General features: G+C 44.9%; 1 protein-coding gene and 1 long non-coding RNA gene across 6 annotated transcripts in view; one reads left to right on the top strand and one right to left on the bottom strand.

Moving 5' to 3' along the window:
- The window catches only part of LOC138424203 (zinc finger protein 621-like), a 45,390-nt gene extending 26,766 nt beyond the window's left edge, over positions 1-18,624 (bottom strand). Inside the window, exons 1-5 of one of the 3 annotated variants that reach the window (XM_069560711.1) lie at positions 18,482-18,592; positions 17,689-17,772; positions 7,497-7,623; positions 6,849-6,953; positions 5,166-5,699 (exon numbers count right to left, since the gene is read on the bottom strand). In XM_069560711.1, coding sequence (XP_069416812.1) covers positions 5,166-5,699; positions 6,849-6,953; positions 7,497-7,623; positions 17,689-17,772; positions 18,482-18,526 — 895 coding nt within the window. In that variant the 5' untranslated portion in view covers positions 18,527-18,592. Of the gene's footprint in view, positions 1-2,480; positions 5,700-6,848; positions 6,954-7,496; positions 7,624-17,688; positions 17,773-18,237 lie in introns of those variants that run through there. The other 2 variants (XM_069560712.1, XM_069560710.1) reach the window with 2 other exon arrangements.
- Positions 18,625-18,629: 5 nt separating this feature from the next.
- Positions 18,630-24,974, top strand: part of LOC138424204 (uncharacterized) — a 29,084-nt gene continuing 22,739 nt past the window's right edge. For 2 of the 3 annotated variants that reach the window (XR_011250681.1, XR_011250682.1), the window contains exons 1-3: positions 18,630-18,850; positions 18,937-19,048; positions 19,510-19,642. This is a non-coding gene — a long non-coding RNA (uncharacterized lncRNA). Of the gene's footprint in view, positions 18,851-18,936; positions 19,049-19,509; positions 19,643-20,516; positions 22,393-24,974 lie in introns of those variants that run through there. The other variant, XR_011250683.1, reaches the window with a different exon arrangement.

The raw sequence follows: 24,974 nt of genomic DNA, 5'->3' as shown, positions 1-24,974 counted from the left end.
TGAGAGTTAGGCCAAAAAATTACTGATTTTACACCAGGTTCTTCAGACACATGGCAAAACTTAAGAAGCACTAATTGGAAGGTAGAAGCATGTAGACAGAAAAAAGCAACTTTTAAAAACTGTATGGCCCCATCCATGAACATTTAAGGATTTACTTTCAGTTCAGTTCACTTCAGTCGCTCAGTCATGTCCAATTCTTTGCGACCCCATGAATCGCAGCACGCCAGGCCTCCCTGTCCATCAGCAACTCCCAGAGTTCACTCAAACTCATGTCCATCGAGTCAGTGATGCCATCCAGCCATCTCATCCTTGGTTGTCCCCTTCTCCTCCTGCCCCCAATCCCTCCCAGCATCAAAGTCTTTTCCAATGAGTCAACTCTTTGCATGAGGTGGCCAAAGTACTGGAGTTTCAGCTTTAGAATCATTCCTTCCAAAGAACACCCAGGACCCATCTCCTTTAGAATGGACTGGTTGGATCTCCTTGCAATCCAAGGGACTCTCAAGAGTCTTCTCCAACACCACAGTTCAAAAGCATCAATTCTTCGGTGCTCAGCCTTCTTCACAGTCCAACTCTCACATCCATAAGTGACCACTGGAAAAACGATAACCTTGACGAGCCGGACCTTTGTTGGCAAAGTAATGTCTCTGCTTTTCAATATGCTATCTAGGTTGGTCATAACTTTCTTTCCAAGGAGTAAGCGCCTTTTAATTTCATGGCTGCATTCACCATCTGCAGTGATTTTGGAGCCCAAAAAAATAGTCTGACACTGTTTCCACTGTTTCGCCATCTATTTCCCATGAAGTGATGGGACCAGATGCCATGATCTTCGTTTTCTGAATGTTGAGCTTTAAGCCAACTTTTTCACTCTCCTCTTTTACTTTCATCAAGAGGCTTTTTAGTTCGTCTTCACTTTCTGCCATAAGGGTGGTGTCATCTGCATATCTGAAGTTATTCATATTTCTCCCAGCTATCTTGATTCCAGCTTGTGCTTCATCCAGCCCAGCATTTCTCAGGATGTACTCTGCATATAAGTTAAATAAGCAGGGTGACAATATACAGCCTTGACGTACTCCTTTTCCTATTTGGAAACAGTCTGTTGTTCCATGTCCAGTTCTAACTGTTGCTTCCTGACCTGCATACAGATTTCTCAAAAGGCAGGTTAGGTGGTCTGGTATTCCCATCTCTTTCAGAATTTTCCAGTTTATTGTGATCCACACAGTCAAAGGCTTTGGCATAGTCAATAAACCAGAAATAGACGTTTTTCTGGAACTCTCTTGCTTTTTCCATGATCCAGCAGATGTTGGCAATTTGATCTCTGGTTCCTCTGCCTTTTCTAAAACTAGGTTGAACATCTGGAAGTTCACGGTTCACGTATTGCTGAAGTCTGGCTTGGAGAATTTTGAGCATTACTTTACTAGTGTGTGAGATGAGTGCAATCGTGCGGTAGTTTGAGCATTCTTTTGCATTGCCTTTCTTTGGAATTGGAATGAAAACTGACCTTTTCCAGTTCCGTGGCTACTGCTGAGTTTTCCAAATTTGCTAGCATATTGAGTGCAGCACTTTCACAGCATCACCTTTCAGGATTTGAAACAGCTCAACTGGAATTCTATCACCTCCACTAGCTTTGTTCGTAGTGATGCTTTCTAAGGCCTACTTGACTTCACATTCCAGGATGTCTGGCTCTAGATCACACCATCATGATTATCTGGGCCGTTAAGATCTTTTTTGTACAGTTCTTCTGTGTATTCTTGCCACCTCTTCTTGATATCTTCTGCTTCTGTTAGATCCATACCATTTCTGTCCTTTATCAAGCCCATCTTTGCATGAAATGTTTCCTTGGTATCTCTAATTTTCTTAAAGAGATCTCTAGTCTTTCCCATTCTGTTGTTTTCCTCTATTTCTTTGCATTGATCACTGAGGAAGGCTTTCTTATCTCTTCTTGCTATTCTTTGGAACTCTGCATTCAGATGCTTCTTTCTTTCCTCTTCTCCTTTGCTTTTCATGTCTCTTCTTTTCACAGCTATTTGTAAGGCCTCCCCAGAGCGCCATTTTGCTTTTTTGCATTTTTTTCCCATGGGGATGGTCTTGATTCCTGTCTCCTGTACAGTGTCATGAACCTCCGTCCATAGTTCATCAGGCACTCTGTCTATCAGATCTAGTCCCTTAACTCTATTTCTCACTTCCACTGTATAATCATAAGGAATTTGATTTAGGTCATACCTGAATGGTCTAGTGGTTTTCCCTACTTTCTTCCATTTAAGTCTGAATTTGGCAATAAGGATTTACTTTAAATTTGTATTAATAAAGGCAAACCTTGGAGATACTGTGGGTTAGGTTCCAGACCACCATGATACAGCATATACAGCAAGAAAGCAAGTCACATGAATTTTCTTATTTCCCAGTGCATATAAAGGTTGTTTACACTAAAGTGTATGAAGCGTCTAACAGTATCATGTCGGGGGAAAAAAAAAGGAAAAACCTTAATTAAGAAATACTTTATTGCTAAAATATCTTAGCCATAATATAATAATGCAGTGCTGCCACAAACTTTCAATTTGTAAAAAATACAGTATCTGCAAAACAGATACAATGACGCACAATAAAATGAGCTGTGTCTATGATGCATGGCTCCAGTTCTTTCCCCAGAAATTACTTCACACAGTCCTTTGCATAGTTATAAAAGACCTCATTTTGGGTCAAAAGCAAGACCAATCCAAAATTGTACTTCACTAACCTGTCACAACCTCTTGAGAGTCCCTTCGACTGCAACGTGATCAAATCAGCCCTGAATATTAATTGGAAGGACTAATGTTGAAGCTGAAACTCCAATACTTTGGCCACCTGATGCGAATAGCTGACTCACTGGCAAAGACCTTGACGCTGGGAAAGACTGAAGGCAAAATGAAAAGGGGACAGCAGACAATGAAATGTTTAGATAGTATCACTGATCAATGGACATGTATTGAGCTAGTATGTATTGAGACAGTGGGGGATAGAGGAGCCTGGTGGGTTACAGGTTTGATGCCTGGCCTGGGAGGATTCTACATACCATGGGGCAACTAAGGCCATGTGCCACAAATGCTGAGTCAAGGCACCCTAGAGCCCATGTTCTGCAACAAGAAAAACCACTGCAGTGAAGAGCCCACACACAACTAGAGAAAGCCCATGTGTAGCAACAAAGACCCAATGCAAACCAAAATAAATATATAAAAATTATTTTTTAAAAAATTCCATAGGCATATTCAGATTTCCCCCAGATCACCTGCTCCTATTTCTTTAGTAATTTGCCAAACTCATATTTATAATTTATGCTATCTGGAGAAAAGTGCAGAAACCAACGCCACTTGCAAATAGGAAGCCAAAATGCCCACTAAGAAAAATTTATACAACAGATGGAGCAAAGATGAATGTCTTGGTGCACACGTACTAAAGAAACCAAAGTTAAAAAGAAACAACCAGGGACTTTCCAAAATGATCCAGTGGCTGAGACTCCGAGCTCCCAATGTAAGGGGGCCTGGGTTCGATCTCTGGTCATGGAACTAAGATCCCACATACTGTGGGGCAACTAAGACCTGGAACAGCCAAATAAATTTTTTAAAAGTTCATTTGCTTAAAAGAAAAAAAAGAAAGAAAGAAACAGCCAGGTCTCAAGAGCAAAACTAAAGATAAACAATCTCATGTTTCAAGACCTGATTGCTCTCAATCATATAAATGATTGCTATCATTTTTTAAATTATTTTAACACTTTTTTAGTTATTATTTACTTATTTTTTACTGTGCTGGGTCTTCACTGCTGCACAGGCTCTTCTCTAGCTGCAGCAAGTGGGGGCTCCTCTCTGGCCGCAGGACATGGGCTTCTCCCTGCAGTGAGAAGTGGGCTTCTCCTGCTGCAGAGCACGGGCTCTAGGGCTTGCAGGCTTCAGCAGTTGCGGCTCCCAGGCTCTAGAGCGCAGGCTCAGCAGTTATCACACATGGGCTTAGTTGCCCCACAGCATATGGGATCTTCCCAGAGCAGGGATCAAACTCATGTCTCCTGCATTGGCAGGGGGATTCCTTACCACTGAGCCACCAGGGAAGCCACAGGTATGTTTTCTACCTGGCTATTTCACATGATTTTTAGCAGAGACATACAAGATCCTCAATGATCCATGTCAAGGACAACCCTACTTCACCTGCATGAACACACACCTTCAGCCACTGAACCACCTGCATTTATTTTTAAAGGCCCTGGTTGTAAGCTTCTGTCCTGTATGCCACTTCTCAACTTTGACAGCTCTTACATGCCTGTTTCTCCCAGGCAGCTTCTGTTACATCACAGGGGCCTTATATGGGGATGTCCTATCTCAAAGGTGCCTAATTCTCCACCGCGTCCTACCAGCACTTCCCAAACCAGCAGCCCCATGATGCAGATACAGTCGTTACTGTTCAAGTCTGAAAGGAACCAATACAGAAGTGTTTCCATTATCTACCCAAAAGAAAACAGAATATATTATATAAGCACAGGTAAATATATCTTTAAATATATCTGAATTACAATGGGGTTTATGCTCAAATAGCTGGAACACAGGTACAGTGTAAAAGCTACAGATCAAGCTGAAGGTAGGTTAGAGATCCGCTGTAACAGCCAGAGAAGTGCCAAGAGAGAGGTCATGGGGGGTGAGGAGAAGGGGTCAGAATAACTGGGGACGGCTTCCCAGCAGGAGGAAGACCCTGGAAGACACGAACTACTTGGACAGGGGAAGAAAGAACCCCGGAGGCGGGCAGCAGCATGAACACGGGCCCAGAGGCAGGAATGAGGATGGCATGTGGCAAGGCCATGGCCACAGCAGGACCAGAGCCCGGGCCCGGGAGACACCCGGGAGCCAAGGATGCAGAGGGGCCCTGGGGACGCAGCAGGGGCGGCCCGAAAGCCTTGCTGAGCTTCTTCTCCACGGGGTGCACTTTCTGATGCTGAACAAAGCTGCTGTACCACTTGAAGGCTTTCCCACACACCTTACACTCATAGGGCTTCTCTCCGGTGTGAACTCTCTGATGCTGAATGGAGGCAATCTTCTGGCTGAATGCCTTCCCACACTCCTTACACTGGTAGGGTTTCTCCCCAGTGTGGATGCGCTGGTGGACGATAAAAAGTGACCTACACCCAAAACCTTTCCAACACTCCTTACATTTATAGAGCTTCTCCCCAGTGTGCAGCCTCTGGTGCTGCAGGTAGGCGGCGCTCCGGCGGAAAGCCTTGCCACACTCCTTACATGCGTATGGCTTCTCCCCCGTGTGGATCCTCTGATGCTGGGTCAAGGCAGTGTTGGAACTCAGACCTTTGCCACACTCCTTACATTCATAGGGTCCTTGACCAATGTGATTTTTCTCGTGTACGATACAGTCGTAGCTGGACTTGAAAGCTTTGCCACACTCCTTGCACTTGAAGGGCTTTTCCCCAGTGTGGCTCCTCTGATGCCGAAGGAGCTTTGAGTTATATCGGAAGATCTTCCCACATTCTTTGCATTTGTAGAACTTCATGCCACCTCGAAGTATCAGATTGGGATTCAGATTGATAGTCTGCCACACTGCCTTGCTTTCAAAATCCAAGTGCTGAGACCCGTTCGTGAGAAGCCCTCCCACGGGCCTGCCGTGGGCCTCTGTGCCCTCGGAGGCTTGCTGCTCTACTGCTGGCTCTTCTGTCTTGATGCCCCTCTCACCACCTGACCAAAGAAACCACAAGTTTCCTCGTTACTGAACTGGAAGGAAAACGGGATCCAGCAGTCCTGGTTTTCTCTTGTAGGATGTGATTTTTTAAAAATACACCCATTAGATGGTTATGAGCTTCCATAAAGGAGGATGAGAGAGAAAAAGAAAAAACAACAGTATAAACTGGACAAGTGATGACACTGCACTCCAGGAAGTGCCTCTTATAAGGAAGGGCTGGGCAATGAACCAGGGCAGGTGGGGTGGGCAAGTGAGAACTTCAAGAGTGGGAAGGAAAGGAAGCAAGAGGAGAAAAAAGAGCAAAAAAAGGATGGGTGAGGTAAGATGGACCAGCACGAAATGCAAACAGGCTTCAAAAGAAAGAGAGGGAGACCCCCCAAGGAGGGAAAAGACATGGGTGAGATGAAGGGGAGCAGCTAGCAGCCCGGAAACACACAGTGAAACGATGGACCCCAATGCCCCACCTGAAGCCAGGAAACCACCCCCAACTCTGAATTCTACCTAACAACCAGATAATTCTACTTTAAATATTTCACATAATATTCTGGGATAAAAGACTCTTTCTTTTAGGAAGTCAGAGGGAGCATAAGGTGACCGGAGAACTGTAAGCCACTGTGCTGTTACCACTAAAGGAACCACTTTTTACAACTTTACAGTATGTATGAGAAGTGAGCCCTGAAAAGTTTCTTCCTAAAGTAAAGAAAACCCAAGTAATTAAAACCTTCCAGGACTGACTGGTAAGCAGACTGGAAATTTTAGGATGGGTGGGTATCTTGAGAGTGTGGTATTGGAGGAATATTCTTGCCCTTTCCTCTATGGCCCCATTTAAAACAAATTCCTTGTAAACCACAACATTATGAAACTTTAAAATACTAAAAATTATATAAATATTAAAAAGGCAAATAAAATCATAGATATGGTACAAATCAATCAGTCTGATGCACAGAATCACACTTTCCTTAAAGTATGGCTGAAACCCTACCACCCTGCCATGAAAACTGTCCTTATAGGTTCGGGACAGGAACTCAGTACAGGTCAGCGAGTGTACCGAGTCAGCTACAGGGAGCTTTGCTCTCCACTGCAGAAGAAATATTTTCAGTAAACCAGGAACGCAAAACCAGAAGGTGCTAAGTCCCCTTACTCACCTGGACAGATGCCTCTCAAATCCTCTGTTTCCCAGGGATCGGGGTCCCATGGAGCTTCCCCTCTCTCCAGCTGGGAGATCAGATCAGGTCTGGGGAATGGAGACACTACTCCAACAAGAAAGAGAGACAGACAAGTTGAGGAGAGACATCCAGAGCTGTTACTGAGATCCCTCTGCCCACCCCAAGGCAGGCGAGTTGAGCTGGGGGGAGAAGGGGACTGCCTGGGGGACCAATGAGCCACACAGGGGTTCTGAGGAAGGGGTCCAAACTGCACTCCATGGCAAGATCAGGGAGACAGTGATTCTCCCCAGGGAGAAAGTGCAAGTTCGCCCTGACTCAGAAGAAAGGACATCCCCTCAGGAAGCATGATTGCACCCATATCCTGGGAGGCTCCTGCACACAGGAGAGGGCCCACATCCACAACATTGCAAGGACAGAAGAATTGAGGTCACCTGGGGGCACCCCAAGAGTCCTTTCCCTCAGGGTCCAAAACCACACTCTTCCCTGGGAAGGAATAGTCTAACTTCAAAGCCAAGGAGAACCTGGGATTTCCCCACCCAGCATCTCCACAGAACCCTAAGGACTACTAGAACTCCCAAGACATCTGAGGAAGATATCAGCTATCAGAGGGCCACTGAGATACCTTACCGAGGGAAGCCACGTTTGCGTAATTCTCCAGCATCACCTCCCTGTACAGGGCCCTCTGCGCAGAGTCCAGGCTGGCCCATTGGTTCTGGGTGAAGTACACGGCCACGTCCTCAAAGGTCACTGGCTCCTGAAACAACAGGTTCCTGCTCAGGCTCTGAGTGAGGGCCGGAGGGGGCCAGTGTGAGCTTCAGGGAAGAAATGGACCTGCCAAGGTCTGTGACTCTGAGCCCCGTGGAAGGTCTGTTCTACGGACAAGAGCACTCAGTACCCCAGCCCTCTGCCAGGGCTCCCACCTTCAAATGTGGAACACCAAGGCTATCCCACTTGCTCAGCTCTGCGGCTCCAAACTGTCATCCCACCCTCACCGCCTGGCGTCTGGGGCCCTCCAGGCTGTAACTGTGTTAGCCTCTTAGGTTCCTGTCTCCATGGAGCTGCCTCTCTAGGACCCACAGACCTGAGGTACCCACAACCTGTCACCTTATCTCTGTACACCAACTACTCTCCCCGTCTCCTCTCAGCCAAAGTACATGTACACCGCCGCACTATTCCCTGCTCCAGTTTCTCCTTGGCCTTCCCCACCAGCTTCCACTACACAGAGAGGCCACTCCTTAGAAATAGCCCCAGTACAGCTATATGTTAAAAAAAAAAAGAAATCAGAAAATTCTTTAACATGATATATAACAACAAAATCAAAATAGATTAAAGATCTAAATGTAAGACAGGATACTATAAAACTCTTAGAGGAACACACAGCCAGAACACTTTTAGACATAAATCACAGGAATATCTTTTTCAGTTCGTCTCCCAGAGTAATGAAAAGAAAAACAAAAATAAACAAATGGAACCTAATTACACTCAAAAGCCTTTGCAGAGCAACAACCCAAAGTAAGAGAAAATATCTGTAAACAATACGACTGACAAAGGATTAATCTTTCAAATTTACAAATAGCTTATGCAGTCAATATTTAAAAAAAAAATCCAATCAAAAATGGACAGAAGATCCAAACAGACATTTCTCCAAAAAAGACATACATATGGCCAAGAGGCATGTGAAAAGATGCTCAGCATCTTTAGAGAGACTATTAGAGAAATGCAAGTCAAAACTCCAATGAGGTATCACACTGTTCAGAACAGCCATCACCTAAAAATCTACAAACAATAAATGCTGGAGAGGGTGTGGAGAAAAGGGAGCCTCCCTACACTGTTGATGGGAATGTCCACTGGCACAGCCTCTGTGGAGAAGAGTGCTGCTGCTGCTAAGTCGCTTCAGTCATGTCCGACTCTGTGCGACCCCACAGACGGCAGCCCACCAGGCTCCCCAGTCCCTGGGATTCTCCAGGCAAGAACACTGGAGTGGGTTGCCACTTCCTTCTCCAATGCATGAAAGTGAAAAGTGAAAGTGAAGTCACTGAGTGAGTCGTGTCCAACTCTCAGCGACCCCATGGACTGCAGCCTACCAGGCTCCTCCGTCCATGGGATTTTCCAGGCAAGAGTACTGGAGTGGGGTGCCATTGCCTTCTCCAGGAGAAGAGTACAGAGATTCCTTAAAAAGCTAAAAACAGAGCTACCAAATGATTTAGCAATCCCACTGCTGGGCATATATCCAGAGAAAACCATAATTCAGACACATGTACCCCAACGCTCACTGTGGTGCAGCGCTGTTTACAACAGCCAGGACATGGAAGCAGCCTAGAATGTCCGTCGATGGAGGAGTGGATAAGGAAGATGTGGTCCACATATACAATGGAATATTGTTGCTGATGCTTAGCAATTCAGTCGTGTCTGACTCTCTTGTGACCTCAAGGGCTGTAGCCCACCAGGCTCCTCTGTCCCTGGGATTTACCAGGCAAGAGTACTGGAGTGGTTGCTATTTTCTCCTCCAGGGGGTTCTCCTGCGTCTCCTGCATTGGCAGGCAGATTCTTTACCACTGAGCCACCTGGGAAGCCCACAATGGAATATACTTGGCCATAAAAAAAGAATAAGATTCTGCCATCTGCAGTAACATGGATGGACCTAAAGATAGTCATATTGAGTTAAGTAAGTCAGATGGAGAGAGAGACAATCATATGATGTAGCTTGTATATAGAATCTTAAAAAAAAAAAAGATACAAAAGAACTAAACAGAAACAGACTCACAGACTTAGAGAATGAATTCATGGTTACCAGAGGGGAAGGTCAGTGGGGAGGGAGAGACTGGGAGTTTGGGACTGACATGTGTACACTACTATGTTTAAAAGAGATCACTGACAAAGGCCCACTGCACGGCACAGGGAACTCTGCAGTATATTCTGCAACAACCTAGACAGGAAAAGAATTTGAAAAAGAATAGATGCTTGAATATGTGTAACTGAATTGCTGTGCTGTATACCGGAAACTAACACATTGTTAATCAACTATACTACAATATGAATTAAGAATTTTTTTAAAAACACTCCCAATATTTCACAAATTTCTTTTCATTCCTTCTTACCATATTAGAAAGCCAGCTCTCCTGAAGGAAACCTGCAGCCTGCCTATTCTGGCCTCTTCTCTGAACCACACATCTTCAAAGAAGGCTGGCTGTGTGCTGTCCCCAGGCACGGGCACATCCCCTGCCCTGCATTGTGAGCTTCATCCCACTTGCGAAAGTTCACCCTCTCTATCTCCCCGGGCCACCTCCATCATCCCACGAGCGATGTAAACTCATATTCATAGACTAGACCCTAGGCACCAGGCTCTTAGGTGGTACTTCTAAATCTTGTCTGTCATTTACTCTTTACAACACAATGTGAAGTCAGAGTTATTTACCCCCATTTTTCAAAGAATGAAACTAAACTTCAGTAAAATTCACTACTTTGTCCAAAATCACACAGCCAGGAAGTGACAGAGCTGGGACTTCAATCCAAACTTGTTAAACAGCAAACCTGGGCTCCTCCCACACAGTGAGCTGCCTCCGACACAGGGTTCATGAACTTCTCCACACACACAGCCAACCCCTGAACCTCCTGGAGTCGCCCCTGTCTGGAGAAGATCTTTTCACACCACAACTTCCAAAATCAACAGTCAATCCATCTTTATCAGGCTACCTCCAGGCCATACCGGGCCCCTCCCCCAATCTGGACTGAGGGGTCAGCTATTTCAGAACAGCACATCCTCCTAGAAGCCAGAGCCTCTGCATCTTCTGAGACACAAGAGCAGTCTCTAACGGCACCCACTGGCTACCGTCTTTGCTTCTATGGACAGACCGCACGATGCAGGCACCACATGCAGCCTGGGATCCCAACCTGGAAGGGGTTTCCTGATTTCTGCACCTTCTCACCTTGATGACCCCACAGATGATTCCACTTCCTGGGAGTCTCACTACCCTATGCAATCAGTGTTCTTTTCAGCTAATGAAAATGAAAACACCTACCCACTGGGGCTCAGCTAAGCCCCTAATTCTCTGAGTGTCCCAATCTCTCCCAGCAGCCCCCAGAGCAGCCTGTGCACTGGAGATGGCACAGGGGACAGGGAGAAGGGAACACTCTCACAATGGCTGCTGGAGGAAGCAGGGAAGAAACACATCGCCAGGACAAAGGCTGGTAACTGCTCCTAGCTACTCTCCTCACTTTACACTCGGGCCCTTACGAGGGGGTCCTTTCCAAACCAGAACTAGGGAATTCAAAAGGAGAGAGTGAAAGAAAAAGAACATAAAAGAACAAATTTAGAAACTTCTCAAAGGAGAGCTGACCCTTAAACTGGGCACTGACAAAGTCCACAGGGCCCCTGGAATACTTGAGCCCCAAATCCAAACATCAAATAGAACCATGATGTCCTGTGAGTAATCACCGATTCAGCAACAAGGCATTAAGGGATTCTGAGGACAGCAGCCATAGCCTGGTAGGAAAACCGAAGTTCACTCTGCTTCCTGCAAGTCAAGTCTCACTCCCTCACATCCCCAGAGCTGCTCGCACAGTCTTCCCCACCCAGTACCATCTTCCTTGACATGCTGTTCTTCCCACCTGCTTTCAAATATTCCCAGGTATCACAAGTCCAAAAAATGCCCATTATAAAGGGGAACTTGGGCTTCCCTGGTGGTCTAGTTTTTAAGAATCTGCCTTGCAATACAGGGGACACTGGTTCGATCCCTGGTCTGGGAAGATTCCACATGCCGTGGAGCACCTAAGCCCATGTGCCGCAGCTACTGCAGCCTGCGTGCCTAGAGACCGTGCTCCACGAAAAGAGAGGCCACTGCAACATAGAAGCCCTCAAACTGCAATGAGAGAGTGGTCCCGCTCACAACTAGAAAGCACGGTGACAACAAAGACCCAGTGAGACCAAAACTAAGTAAAACATGTTTTTTTAAATAAAGGGGAACTCACTATTTTAAGATAGTTAGGCTGTTGATATAATTTTCTTCCTCCTGTGGATGCTCCCTGTGTTCCTCCACCTTATTTTCCTCCACCATATTTTCCTCCACCGTATTTTTCATCATCTGACAAATTACACTTTTATCATGTATCTCCCTCTCACCAGACTGTAAACCATGAGGCAAGGATTCTGCTTTCTTCATTATTGCTTTCCTGGTGCATAGTAGGTTTTCCTAGTAGCTTTCCCTAGTGGCTGGCAATAGGTAAAAGCTAGTAGTAGCTTTTCCTAATGTCTGGCAGATCCAAGGTGATTAATATGAATTTGGGGGAAGAATTAATTTCAAAAATGTTCAATCACAAATAGAATTTTTACGCTTATGAAGAAGGTCAGAACAGAACAGTAAATACCACTTTCACAGTGAAATGCCAGGGCACATCCATTAAAGCTGATGGTTGATAATTTACCATGCACTGAGGTTCTACTTTCGGTAAAAGACTGGAAAAGCAGCATAAATATAGCTAACGAAGTAACATAAATATCTTTGCTTGCAGATGAAATGGCTATCTGCCTAAAAAATATCCAAGATCCAAGAAAAGAAATGAAGAACATTTAAAACTGACAAGATAATTCATTCAGTTAGCTAGATATAGGATACATGAACCAAAATGATTAGCTTTACTAAATATTACTATGAACGATTAAAAGACAAAATGGGAGAAAATAAGATGCCATTCATATGAAAATAGCTAAGAGGAGACCCAAAAAACCCTGCAAAACCAAGATGAAGAAAACGAAATGACTATTAAAATAAATAAAACAGAACTGAATAAATTAGAATATACAGTGCTTCTAAACGGGAAGAATCAAACTTATAAAGAAGCACTTATCCCCAGTTTTGCCTATGATTCCAATAAAATCAACTTCTCCACCAAAAAAAAATCAATGGGATGAATGCAGATGCTGGGGCTCGTTTAAAGTCATCTGAGAAAAGTAAGTGTGAGAGACTACCTGAGAAGGTTTTGAAGGAAATACATTTTTGAAAGAAAAGATGGGAGGGAACTGAACTCTACCTGAAAAGAACAATACTTTGAGGAAATGAGAATATAAGCCAGAGATAGTGAGAAAAAATATAAAAAGAAATACATAATAAAGGACTATTATCCAAAGTACACAAAGAACTCTAAAAACTCAACAGAAAAACAAAGCACCTGATTAAAAATGGGCAAAAGACCCGAACAGAAATGTCACCAAAGAAGCTGTACAGACAGCAAACAGGTACACAAAAAGATACTCTACAGCATATATGTTCAGGGAAATGCAAGTGAACACAATGAGATTCCACAACACACCTAGTAGAATGACCAAAATCCAAAACACTGCCACCACCAAACACGAGTGAGGATGTGGAGCAACACGAACTCTCATTCACAGCTGGTGAAAACACAAACTGGTGCAGTCACTTTGGAAGACAGTTTAACAGCTCCTTACAAAACTACAATAAACACATTCCAACCATATGATCCAGCAATCATACTCCTTGGTATCTTCCCAATGAGCTACAAACTTATGTTCACACAGAAACAAGCACAAGGATGCTCACAGTAGTTTTATTCATAATTACCTTGGAAGCAACCAAATGGTCCTTCAGTAGGTGAATAAACTGTGGTACAATCAATGGAATATTATACAGCACTTTAAAAAGCTATCAAGCCATGAAAAGTCACACAGGAACCTGAAATGAATACTACTAAGCGAATGAAACCAGCATGAAAAGGGAGGATACCAACTACACAGAATTGTGGAAAAAGCAAAAAGATCGACAGTTGCCAGGAAAAGAGGGCAGGACGCTGTATGATATGATAATAGTAAATATGTGTCATTATACATGTGTAACCCACAGAATGTACAACACTGAGAGTGAACCCTAGTGCAAGCTATTTACTCTGGGTTACTATGATGTGCCAATGTAGGTTCATCAATTGAAAAAATGTATCACTCTGATAATGGGCTCTGCATGTATGGGGCCAGAAAGCATACAGGGACTCTGTGCTATCTGTTTAATTATGCTATGAACCTAGTTATCCAAGTCTATGCCCCAACCAGTAATGCTGAAGAAACTGAAGTTGAACCGTTTTATGAAGACCTACAAGACCTTTTAGAACCAACACCCAAAAAAGATGTCCTTTTCATTATAGGAAACTGGAATGCAAAAGGAGGAAGTCAAGAAACACTTGGAGTAACAGGCAAATTTGGCCTTGGAATGCTGAATGAAGCAGGGCAAAGACTAATAGAGTTTTGCCAAGAAAATGCACTGGTCATAGCAAACACCCTCTTCCAACAACACAAGAGAAGACTCTACACATGGACATCACCAGATGGTCAACACCGAAGTCAGACTGATTATATTCTTTGCAGCCAGAGATGGAGAAGCTCTCTATACAGTCAACAAAAACGAGACCAGGAGCTGACTGTGGCTCAGATCATGAACTCCTTATTACCAGATTCAGACTCAAATTGAAGAAAATAGGGAAAACCGCTAGACCATTCATGTATGACCTAAATCAAATCCCTTATGATTATACAGTGGAAGTGAGAAATAGATTTAAGGAACTAGATCTGATAGAGTGCCTGATGAACTATGGAATGAGGTTCATGACATTGTACAAGAGACGGGGATCAAGACCATCCCCATGGAAAAGAAATGCAAAAAAGCAAAATGGCGCTCTGGGGAGGCCTTACAAATAGCTGTGAAAAGAAGAGACGCAAAAAGCAAAGGAGAAGAGGAAAGAAATAAGCATCTGAATGCAGAGTTCCAAAGAATAGCAAGAAGAGATAAGAAAACCTTCTTCAGCGATCAATGCAAAGAAATAGAGGAAAACAACAGAATGGGAAAGAGTAGAGATCTCTTTAAGAAAATTAGAGATACCAAGGGAACATTTCATGCAAAGATGGGCTTGATAAAGGACAGAAATGGTATGGACCTAACAGAAGCAGAAGATATTAAGAAGAGGTGGCAAGAATACATGGAAGAACTGTACAAAAAAAATCTTCACAACCCAGATAATCATGATGATGTGATCATTAATCTACAGCCAGACATCTTGGAATGTGAAGTCAAGTGGGCCTTAGAAAGCATCACTACGAACAAAGCTAGTGGAGGTGATGGAATTCCAGTTGAGCTGTTTCAAATCCTGAAAGATGATGCTGTGAAAGTGCGCACTCAATATGCCAGCAGATTTGGAAAACTCAGCAGTGGCCACAGGGCTGGAAAGGGTCAGTTTTCATTCTAATCCCAAAGAAAGGCAATGCCAAAGAATGCTCAAACTACCGCACAATTGCACTCATCTCACATGCTAGTAAAGTCATGCTCACAATTCTCCAAGCCAGGCTTCATCAATACGTGAACCGTGAACTCCCCGATGTTCAAGCTGGTTTTAGAAAAGGCAGAGGAACCAGAGATCAAACTGCCAACATCGCTGGATCATGGAAAAAGCAAGAGAGCTCCAGAAAAGCATCTATTTCTGCTTTATTGACTATGCCAACGCCTTTGACTGTGTGGATCACAATAAACTGGAAAATTCTGAAAGAGATGGGAATACCAGACCACCTAACCTGCCTTTTGAGAAATCTGTGTATGCAGGTCAGGAAGCAGCAGTTAGAACTGGACATGGAACAACAGACTGGTTCCAAATAGGAAAAGGAGTACGGCAAGGCTGTATATTGTCACCCTGCTTATTTAACTTCTATGCAGAGTACATCATGAGAAACGCTGGACTGGAAGAAACACAAGCTGGAATCAAGATTGCTGGGAGAAATATCAATAACCTCAGATATGCAGATGACACCACCCTTATGGCAGAAAGTGAAGAGGAACTAAAAAGCCTCTTGATGAAAGTGAAAGAGGAGAGTGAAAAAGTTGGCTTAAAGCTCAACATTCAGAAAACGAAGATCATGGCATCTGGTACCATCACTTCATGGGAAATAGATGGCGAAACAGTGGAAACAGTGTCAGACTTTATTTTGGGGGGCTCCAAAATCACTGCAGATGGTGACTGCAGCCATGAAATTAAAAGACGCTTACTACTTGGAAGAAAAGTTGTGACCAACCTAGATAGCATATTCAAAAGCAGAGACATTACTTTGCCGACTAAGGTCTGTCTAGTCAAGGTTATGGTTTTTCCTGTGGTCATGTATAGATGTGAGTTGGACTGTGAAGAAAGCTGAGCGCCGAAGAATTGATGCTTTTGAACTGTGGTGTTGGAGAAGACTCTTGAGAGTCCCTTGGACTGCAAGGAGATCCAACCAGTCCATTCTGAAGGAGATCAGCCCTGGGATTTCTTTGGAAGGAATGATGCTAAAGCTGAAGCTCCAGTATTTTGGCCACCTCATGTGAAATGCTGACTCATTGGAAAAGACTCTGATGCTGGGAGGGATTGGGGGCAGGAGGAGAAGGGGACAACCAAGGATGAGATGGCTGGATGGCATCACTGACTCGATGGACGTGAGTCTGAGTGAACTCCGGGAGATGGTGATGGACAAGGAGGCCTGGCGTGCTGCGATTCATGGGGTCGCAAAGAGTCGGACATGACTGAGCGACTGAACTGAACTGAACTAAGAAAAGAAAGGGAGGGAGCTGAGAGAGCAATACTTAATCTCTTACCTGGACTGTAATATCCTCCAAAATGACTCACATTCTTTTGCAACTAACTCACCACTATGGGCCAAAAATCTTTTTAATATATAAATTCATTCCTTTCACATGCTCTGCTTAAAATCCTTCAGCATCTTCCTACTGAACTCAGAAGTGAAACCAGAGGCTTCACAGTGGCCTCTGAGACACTAGTTGGGCCGAGTTGTCCCACTTCACAATAAACTAGTTCCTCTACCCTTTACTTGTCTCTAGAATACACCCAGCTTTCTCCCCTACCTCAGGGCTGACACATTTGCTATACTCTCTGGAAAGCTCGGCTTTGGCTCTCTCTCCAGTAGTTCTCCAGCCTATTTCTTCCTCATCCTTGAGGTCTCAAGCTCATGTGACCACCTCCATGAGGGATTCCCTGACGACCAGCTTCAAAGGGAGCTTCTTTGAGGCTTCTCAAATTTGAGAGGATGCATAAGAATCGCCCACAGAACTTGCTACAAGATTCCTGACCCGACCTACCCTCCTCCCCAGTATGATTACTGATCTAGGGTGGCACCTAGCAATCTGCAATTTTAATAAGCACCCAAGTGATCCTGATGCTGCCCATCTGTGGACCTCACTGCTAGGAAGCACTGTACTTGAGCAACAGGTACTTATGATATCAACTTACTTGTTTTTGGTAAAGTACTCTCCATGAGAAAGGAGAACTTGTCTGCATTATTCAGCACTACGTGCCTAGTCTGAAAGCACATATGCAAAGAACAATGCAGGCCTCTCTGGGATACACCTACTATTTGAGGAGCAATCTCTTCAATTAAGAATTTTTCTCAAGCGGTTTCTCACCTAGCAACCTTATTTTTTGTTGTTGTTGCTAATCCCGTATTTCTAATTTATCCCCCACCCCCAACATGTTTCCCTCTAGATAAGGTTGTTTTTCTATATCTGAGCAAACAATTTTTATTTGTACAACATGGTCTGGATTTTCACATTCTGAGGGAATTTCTTGACGTGGGTCCCCTCTTTTCTACTTAATCCTATATATCCAAACTCTTCACTCTACACACAAGACTCTTACCTCCCCCACCACGTATTTACAACCTTAGCCCTGGGGATGGACTCAAGAGGGAAACCAAAGCCTCGCCAAGTTAGGCCTTTTCGGTCCCTTCCTAATGACCTGATAGCTAATGTGACTTTTAAGACTGAAATGAAGGTAGGCTCACCTGAGGCCAAGTGGTTTGGAGCATGGCTGATGTCCCCTGGCTCTGTGCACTCCTCCCGCTTTGGGAAAGCAAGAACCTTAAAAGCTAAGAGAAGAAGAGCCATGAGCGCAACGGTCCCTTTTCTGTACCATCACCCACAACCACCCAGTCTTCCATCTCATTTCCAGCATTGGCAGGAGTCTCTATCATCCCTCCACTGGCTGATGGCCCCCACCTCCTCATGAATTGGTGTAGCTGGTATTCGGGACAATCCACCACCTGCCTCCTCTGCCCTAGAGCCCTCCTGGGACCATTCACACCCAGCGGACCGATACACACATGACGAATTCGGCCTACAGTGCTGGGTCTGAGCAAACTTAGAAACCTAAAAAAGTGCTTATGGGGACCACGTCATTGACTCCCAAAAGTGCCTACGGAGAGGAGACAAAGGTGGCTGGATTTGGACTGAGTGAAATATTCATGGTCACATTAGCCATCAGGTGACGGGAGACCCCAAGAGGCTCTCCACCCAAGCAAGCAGGAGACCCCAAACATCAGAAACTTCAGTACCGGCCACAGGGGGCTGTTGGGCCAACTTCTTTTAGACAAAAAAAGGATCACGCCTCGGTGGGCAAGGGACTAGACCAGGACTCTAGAGGCGCCGCAGCCACCTCGGCGGCTTCTGTGAGGCCGAGACGCCGAGGCATCCGGTCAGAGGGAGGCGAGTTCAGGGGCAGAGTGCTGACGAGGCGCTAAGGAAAACGAGGGAGCCGGCGCGTAACGGGACTGGCAAGAAGAGCTAGCCAGAATTTACCCTCTTTCCCTCATAACCCCCAGAAGCGGTTCTCTCAAAGATCATGCAGAACCGAGCGCAGGTGTTCACAATCCCTCTAGGCCGCCCATCTCGGTGGTTCCGGCGGCGCGACCTCACGTAACCCGAAGGGGTTGGGCTTCGGACAGGCGCTTGCCCGTGACGTCATTGGTGGGCGCGGTAACAGTACTAGGGGCTGGTCCCTCCGCGCTTGTGTTCCAGCCGCTGAGCTGACTAGAGGTTGGATGTCGTGGCACCCCTTAATCTACTCAGATCTCGGCCTCTGGGCCCAGGTATGTGCTGTGTGCTAAGTCGCTTCAGTAGTGTCCGGCTCTGCGACCCCATGGCTCCTCTGTCCATGGAATTTTCCAGGTAAGAATACTGGAGTGAGTAGCCATTTCCTCCTCCGGGGGATCATCCAGACCCAGGGATCGAACCCGTGTCTCCTGCATTTGCAGAATAACTCACCACTGGTCCACCTGGGAATCCGGTGCAAGCAGCTGAATGGTTCCAGTCCTGAGGATTTCCCAGGAGGTGTACACTACTTATGGTTGCCATTCCAGATAACAGGTACATTGCTCCAGATGTGCCTACGCGGCCTGGGCCCTGTGTCTACACCGCTGTGGGAGAACTGGAAATGGGAAGAGTAGTGCCCACCATTTCAGTGGCCAAATGTGTACGGGTTGAGAGCGTCAACTAGCTCGTTCCAGAAACCTGGCTGAACCACTCATTAACTGGGGATCAGCAGCAAGTTGCTTTGCCTGTTTCATTGTCTGTTATATGGGTATGATGGTGGTAACCACAACAAAGGGCTGTTGAAGTTTAATAATTAAATGAATTCACAGATTGGCACAGTGTTTATGGTGGTGTCTGGCACGAAATAAGTGCTTGTGAGTCTGTTCTGTTTTGTAACTGTTGTTTTTAGAGATACAAGCCCTGCTGGGGCTCCAACCTGTGACAGTTTAGGAAAACAGCTATTAGCATTTATTCTTAGAGCCCTTTCCCACCGTATACCTGTATGTGTGTTCCAGGCCCAACTTGAGAAATTCAGCACCTCTATCCAGAAAGGTTTTCATTACAAAGGCATCTTCACTTCGTGCAACTATATGACAGGGGTCCAGGATAGTAACTGAACCAGGAATGGCTTCTCTCCTGTGGCCGCAGGTACTGTGCTATCCAGGGACTTTTCCTTTGCTGTTTCAAATGCCCTATGATGGAACCTTTAGTGGTCAGTTACTCAGTCATGTCTGACTCTTTGCGACCCCATGGACTGTAGCCGGCCAGTCTCCTCTGTCCATGGGATTTTCCAGGCAAGAGTACTGGAGTGGGTTGCCATTTCCTCCTCCAGGGAATCTTCCCAACGCAGGGATCAAACCCATGTCTCTTATGTCTCCTGCACTGGCAGGCAGATTCTTTACCACTACTGCCACCTAGGAAGCCCTATGAGGGGGGCCTTTCACACATTGTATACTCAAATTCTCCTGGAGTTAAGCATCTGCTTCACATTGCTCCAGCCCAGCTCCCTTTTGTAATTGCACATATAAATAAATACTGAAACCAAACAGAAACAGCTAGATAGCAACAGCAATCCAAAAGGAAAAACTAATATCTTTTAAAATGTATAAATTTGTTGCAGTCAATTCATATTCATTGTTATGTTACACTAGTCACTTTAAAAGGTCTTTGTATCCTAACTAAGATTTATGAGACCTTAATATGTGCTAGAAGGTGTGCTAAGGCTTTATAAGCATCATTGCTTTTCATCTTCATTTCTTACGTAGGTAGTTACATTCCCCATTTTACAAGTGAGAATACTGAACCTAAAGAAGTTTAGATGTAATAAGAGCCCACGGAGCTAGAAAAGCTTATTAACCAACATCTGTACAGTTTCTCCTGGGAGCTGAAAAGCATTTTAAATACCATGGAAACATTACAGAGAATTCCCTGCCTCCACAGCCCACTGCCTCTGCTGCACTCCTCAGTCCTCCTGTGTTTCCCCAGCAATTGTCTGAACTGCCTAATATCATGGTATTTGCAGTCCTCCTCCTGTCCCGCCTGGATTCATGCTCTACTCATCTACTATCCCAACAGCGTCTTCCAAGATCTTCTAAATTCCACAGCTGCCGGGGTCCAGACCTGGTGGATCCAGGGTGATTCAAAGGTGGGGACGGGGTCGGCATCTTTGGAAAAATGCATATTTAATCACAGATATAGAGAGATTAGAAATGGATAGTGTAGTAGGAAGATCAGTGGAGAAAAAGAGGCTGAATAACTTGGATTACGTGGAATAGCATCCATGCTCCAGATGGGAATTCAGCCAGAAAAACGGGAGCAAGAAAGAAGCGACATGGGGGAATCAGTCTTTCCGGAAACTGATCCGATGTCTTTATGCTTGGGTTTGCTTTTATATACCTTTTGTTACACATAGGGATGAATACAGAGTCACATGGGAGTCAGCAGTCCTGACCTTTATCAAAATCAGGTGCTTCACATAAATGTATAAAAAAGGTACATCATCTTGTGGCCATGAGTGAGACCTGCTGACATTTTATGATCCTTTCTTTCTGATAACCAAAAAACTTATTTTTTCCAAGGGTGTTTTTTCTTAAACCAGGCACCACCCTCCAAATAAAGTTACATTCCTATAGGGTGAGGGTGTAGTGAGTTACAATCAAGAAAGGAATTTATTTAACCCAAGGTTAACATGATTCATCTTAAAGGTTAATACTGATTTCTCCTATATGCTTAAAGGTTAATACTTAATTCTTCCTATATGCTAGTCATATTCATTATAAGTGTAGGGAACATGGAGATTTAGCAGTAAACATCAGCCCAACAAATGAAAATCCTTTCACCAATGCTCCCCTTAAGATCTATTTAGTCTTAAGATATGATAAAGTTACATTTTTACATAGCAAGGACACAGTGATTTATAACAAAGTACAGTGGTCTATTACAAAAGAGAAAATTCATTAACTCAAAAAGTCTAGTATTGCTAACATCAAACTACTATATTTCCTTTGCTATATTCCAAATACATTGATTAATATATTCCCAGGTACCTAAGGATATGGAGGCCTGATGGCAATCATTGACTCAATAAGAAGAAAAAGCCCTATGCTAATTAAGACTCTCAAAATACTCCAAAACTCTCTGTGTTGTTTATGGTTAAGAGGTAGTAAACAATCATGTGCATAGTGGCAGGAATATGGATAATCCTGTCACACAAGCTAGTCTGTCAGCAGAGAGGTTTGACCTGAGACATCCTTGTCCCACCCAGAGCAGGGAATTAGCAGCAATTATTGACACAACAAATGAAAAACCCTTCACCAATATAATTCCTAACCAACCCATTATACTAATAATTTCTAACTCCCCAAAAGAATTTGCCTTTAGTAAGTCTAAAACATCTCGTGCCTCTCAGATTGGGAGGCTGTAAACAATCACATGTGGCCGGACGACCTATACAGGCGGGCTAGATAACCTTCAGAGGAGTCCGTAAGCTGAAACACTCCTGTCACGCCCAGGAATTTTTATTGCCTTGGAGCTGCGCGTTTACTCCTTCTCCGAGAGAAACGGTTATGGGGGAGAGCCCCCCGTAAAGTCAGAGGTGTAGGTGAGAGCATAAAACAGACTCTGGTTTTGGGGTTAGATGCTCGGGAACGGGGTTTCCTGAGGCTTGATCACGCCTTTGCGTATGCCAAGCCTCCTTCCTCATGACCTTTGCCATGGGCAGAGTTCCTCACTCTGGCTCCTGGCACACGGCCCCCAAAGACAAGTGTGAATAATTTGCACAGGAGACCTACCTGTAGATAGACTTTGTCTTTAGAAACTGATGTGGTTTTATAGCCCCCAGAAAATTGTACTTACAGGTGCTTCCACTTCATGCAATTAAATGGATCTTCTGAAAATTATGTCCTCTCTGTAGACAAAGGTATTTTCTGCTGGGATAATCTCATCTCACCTCAAACCACGTTTCCTCAAACACACCCCACCTGGGTGGACACACATCCACACCTGCCATAACTGCTTGTCAAAGGGGAAGCCAAGTCAGGCCTGAGTCTGGCACTGACTTCTCCGAGCGCTCATCTAAGAAAAGCTGTCAGGAAGCTAGCATTCCTGAAGACCCACTGTGTGCCGTGTTCTTCACAATCATGATCTTAGCCTGCCAGCAACTCTCCAAGGTAGTTAGCTCTTACCCTCTTTGTACACGTAAGGGAGCTAAGGCTCAGGGCTTTGGGTGACTTGCCTCTGGTCATGCAGCTGGTAAGCAGTAGGAATTGGATTTGAACCCAGATATATTTGACTCAAAAACCTCTATGCTGTGGTAGATATATTTCCTCACCTTCTTCACATCAGTCTTTCCCCTTCTTCCCTTCATCCCTCCACCCCCACTGCTGCTGCTGCTGCTAAGTCACTTCAGTTGTGTCCGACTCTGTGCAACCTCAGAGCCGGCTGCCCACCAGGCTCCGCCATCCCTGGGATTCTCCAGGCAAGAACACTGGAGTGGGTTCCACCGCCACTAGTGAGTTTTAATGTTGGAACCTGGGGATTGAGGTTCCAGATATGAGGAGTCAAGCCCATTCAGTCCCTCGTTCATCCCACTGTGGGTTTGGGAGGCCATGTGATTATTTTTCAGATGACGCCTGTGTTCTCTGCACAGGCACAGATTGAAAAGAATTCATAAGAGGGTTTTCAGAGCGTGTGCTTGTGATGTGTTTGGTTGTATGCACAGCATGCAGAATTTATGAGCATTTAAGAAATCAGCCCCCACTGCAAAGCACCTTCAGTACTTCCCAGATGCCAGTTCCCCGTGATGCCAAGATGCCTCTACCAAATCAGAGGACGTTTAGAACAAACATTCTGTGGAATATCTGCAGAATAATGCGATAGGAGGAGGAGCAGCCCAGCCTGTGCCGCTGAACGCAGAGTCTAGCTTGCCTGCTGTGCCCTCTCGTCCTCTCCTTTTCCGAGTCTGGCTACTGAGATCTTTCTCGTGTGTGCTCAGGGATCCTGGAGGCCCGTGTGTCAGTGGTGCCATTTGTACAAAGCTCGGAATATCCAAGACACCCAGAGCCTCCCAATTTTAAGACTCAGAGACTTGAGTATAAATCCTCCTAGGTTCAATGGGATTTCCCTGGTGGTCCAGTGGTTAAAACTCTGGGTTTCCAATGCACAGGGGGTGGGTTCAATCCTTGAAAGGGAACTAAGATCCTACATGCCACACAGCCAAAAATAAGTAACCAAATTCTAGTAAGTTCAATGAGACAAAATGGTTCAATGTAGTCTTATGACTGCACCATCCTTTGTATTGGGTTTGGCCTGAATGGAACCTGCCTTGGAACCCAGGACAGTTTCTGAAAATAAACAGAGCTTAGGGAAGGTCTAAATCTTTGAGGGGTATAACTACAAAGAGCCTCTAAAGGTTTGTGGCAGGGTGAAAAGACTTCTTTTACATCAATCCTACTCTCTCACCACCCCATTCAACCCACCAGGAGAAAAACCTAGGGATTACAGAACACTTATCTGGCGCTGAGACCACACATTGTCAGTTAATTCCAGAAATCTCCAGAGTGCAACACGGAATGAGAAGGGATGGAATCCTAAGAATAGAGTTACAATAGACAAGAAATGAAGGCAGCATTTTGTTTATGTGAGGAATAGTCATCTGTTTGTGTAAAACTGAAGGAAATGAATTCTCACCATGGTGAAGCATATTTGTTCTTAAACGGCCTTAGAAGGAAACAAGCAACAATGCAGGCTGAAGCCCTTCCTTCACTAACATTCTGTATTAGAGAAACAGAACCATCAGGGTGTGTGTGTACAGAGAGACTAAGAAAGTAGCTCATGCAGGGACTTCCCCAGTGGCCCAGTGTATAACAATGTGCCTGCCAATCCAGGGGACACAGGTTCAGTCCCTGGTCTGGGAACATTTTGCATGCTGCAGAGCAACTAAGCCTGTGCACCACCGTTTCAGAAGTCCGTCCTCACACCTGGAGCCCGTGCTCCACAAGAGAAGCCACTGCAGTGAGAGCCCCCTCACCGCAACAAAGAGTAGCCCCTGTTAGCCACAGCTAGCAACAGAGGGCAGTGCAGCCAAGAGTAAATAAAACTACACCTTGAAAAAGTTTTAAAGAAACTCATGCGTGTGTGTGTGTGAAAGTTGCTCAGTCATGTGTGATTCTTTGCAGCCCCATGGACTGTACAGTCCGTGGAATTCTCCAGGCCAGAATACTGGAGTGGGTAGCTGTTCCCTTCTCCAGGGGTCTTCCCAACCCAGGGATTGAACCCAGATGTCCCACACTGCAGGCAGATTCTTTACCAGCTGAGCTACCAGGGAAGCCAATGGAATATTACACAGCCACTGAAAGGAATGAAATAAGGTCATTTGTAGATGTGTGGATGAACCTAGGGTCAGTCATACAGAGTGAAGTAAGTCAGAAAGAGAAAAACAAATATTGCATATTATTGCTTTTATGTGGAATCTAAAAACATG

The sequence above is a fragment of the Ovis canadensis genome, chromosome 19 (assembly GCF_042477335.2).
Source record: "Ovis canadensis isolate MfBH-ARS-UI-01 breed Bighorn chromosome 19, ARS-UI_OviCan_v2, whole genome shotgun sequence".
NCBI lineage: Eukaryota > Metazoa > Chordata > Mammalia > Artiodactyla > Bovidae > Ovis > Ovis canadensis.
Note: the sequence above shows the minus strand (reverse complement) of the source record. Positions and strands in the feature narration are given on the sequence as shown.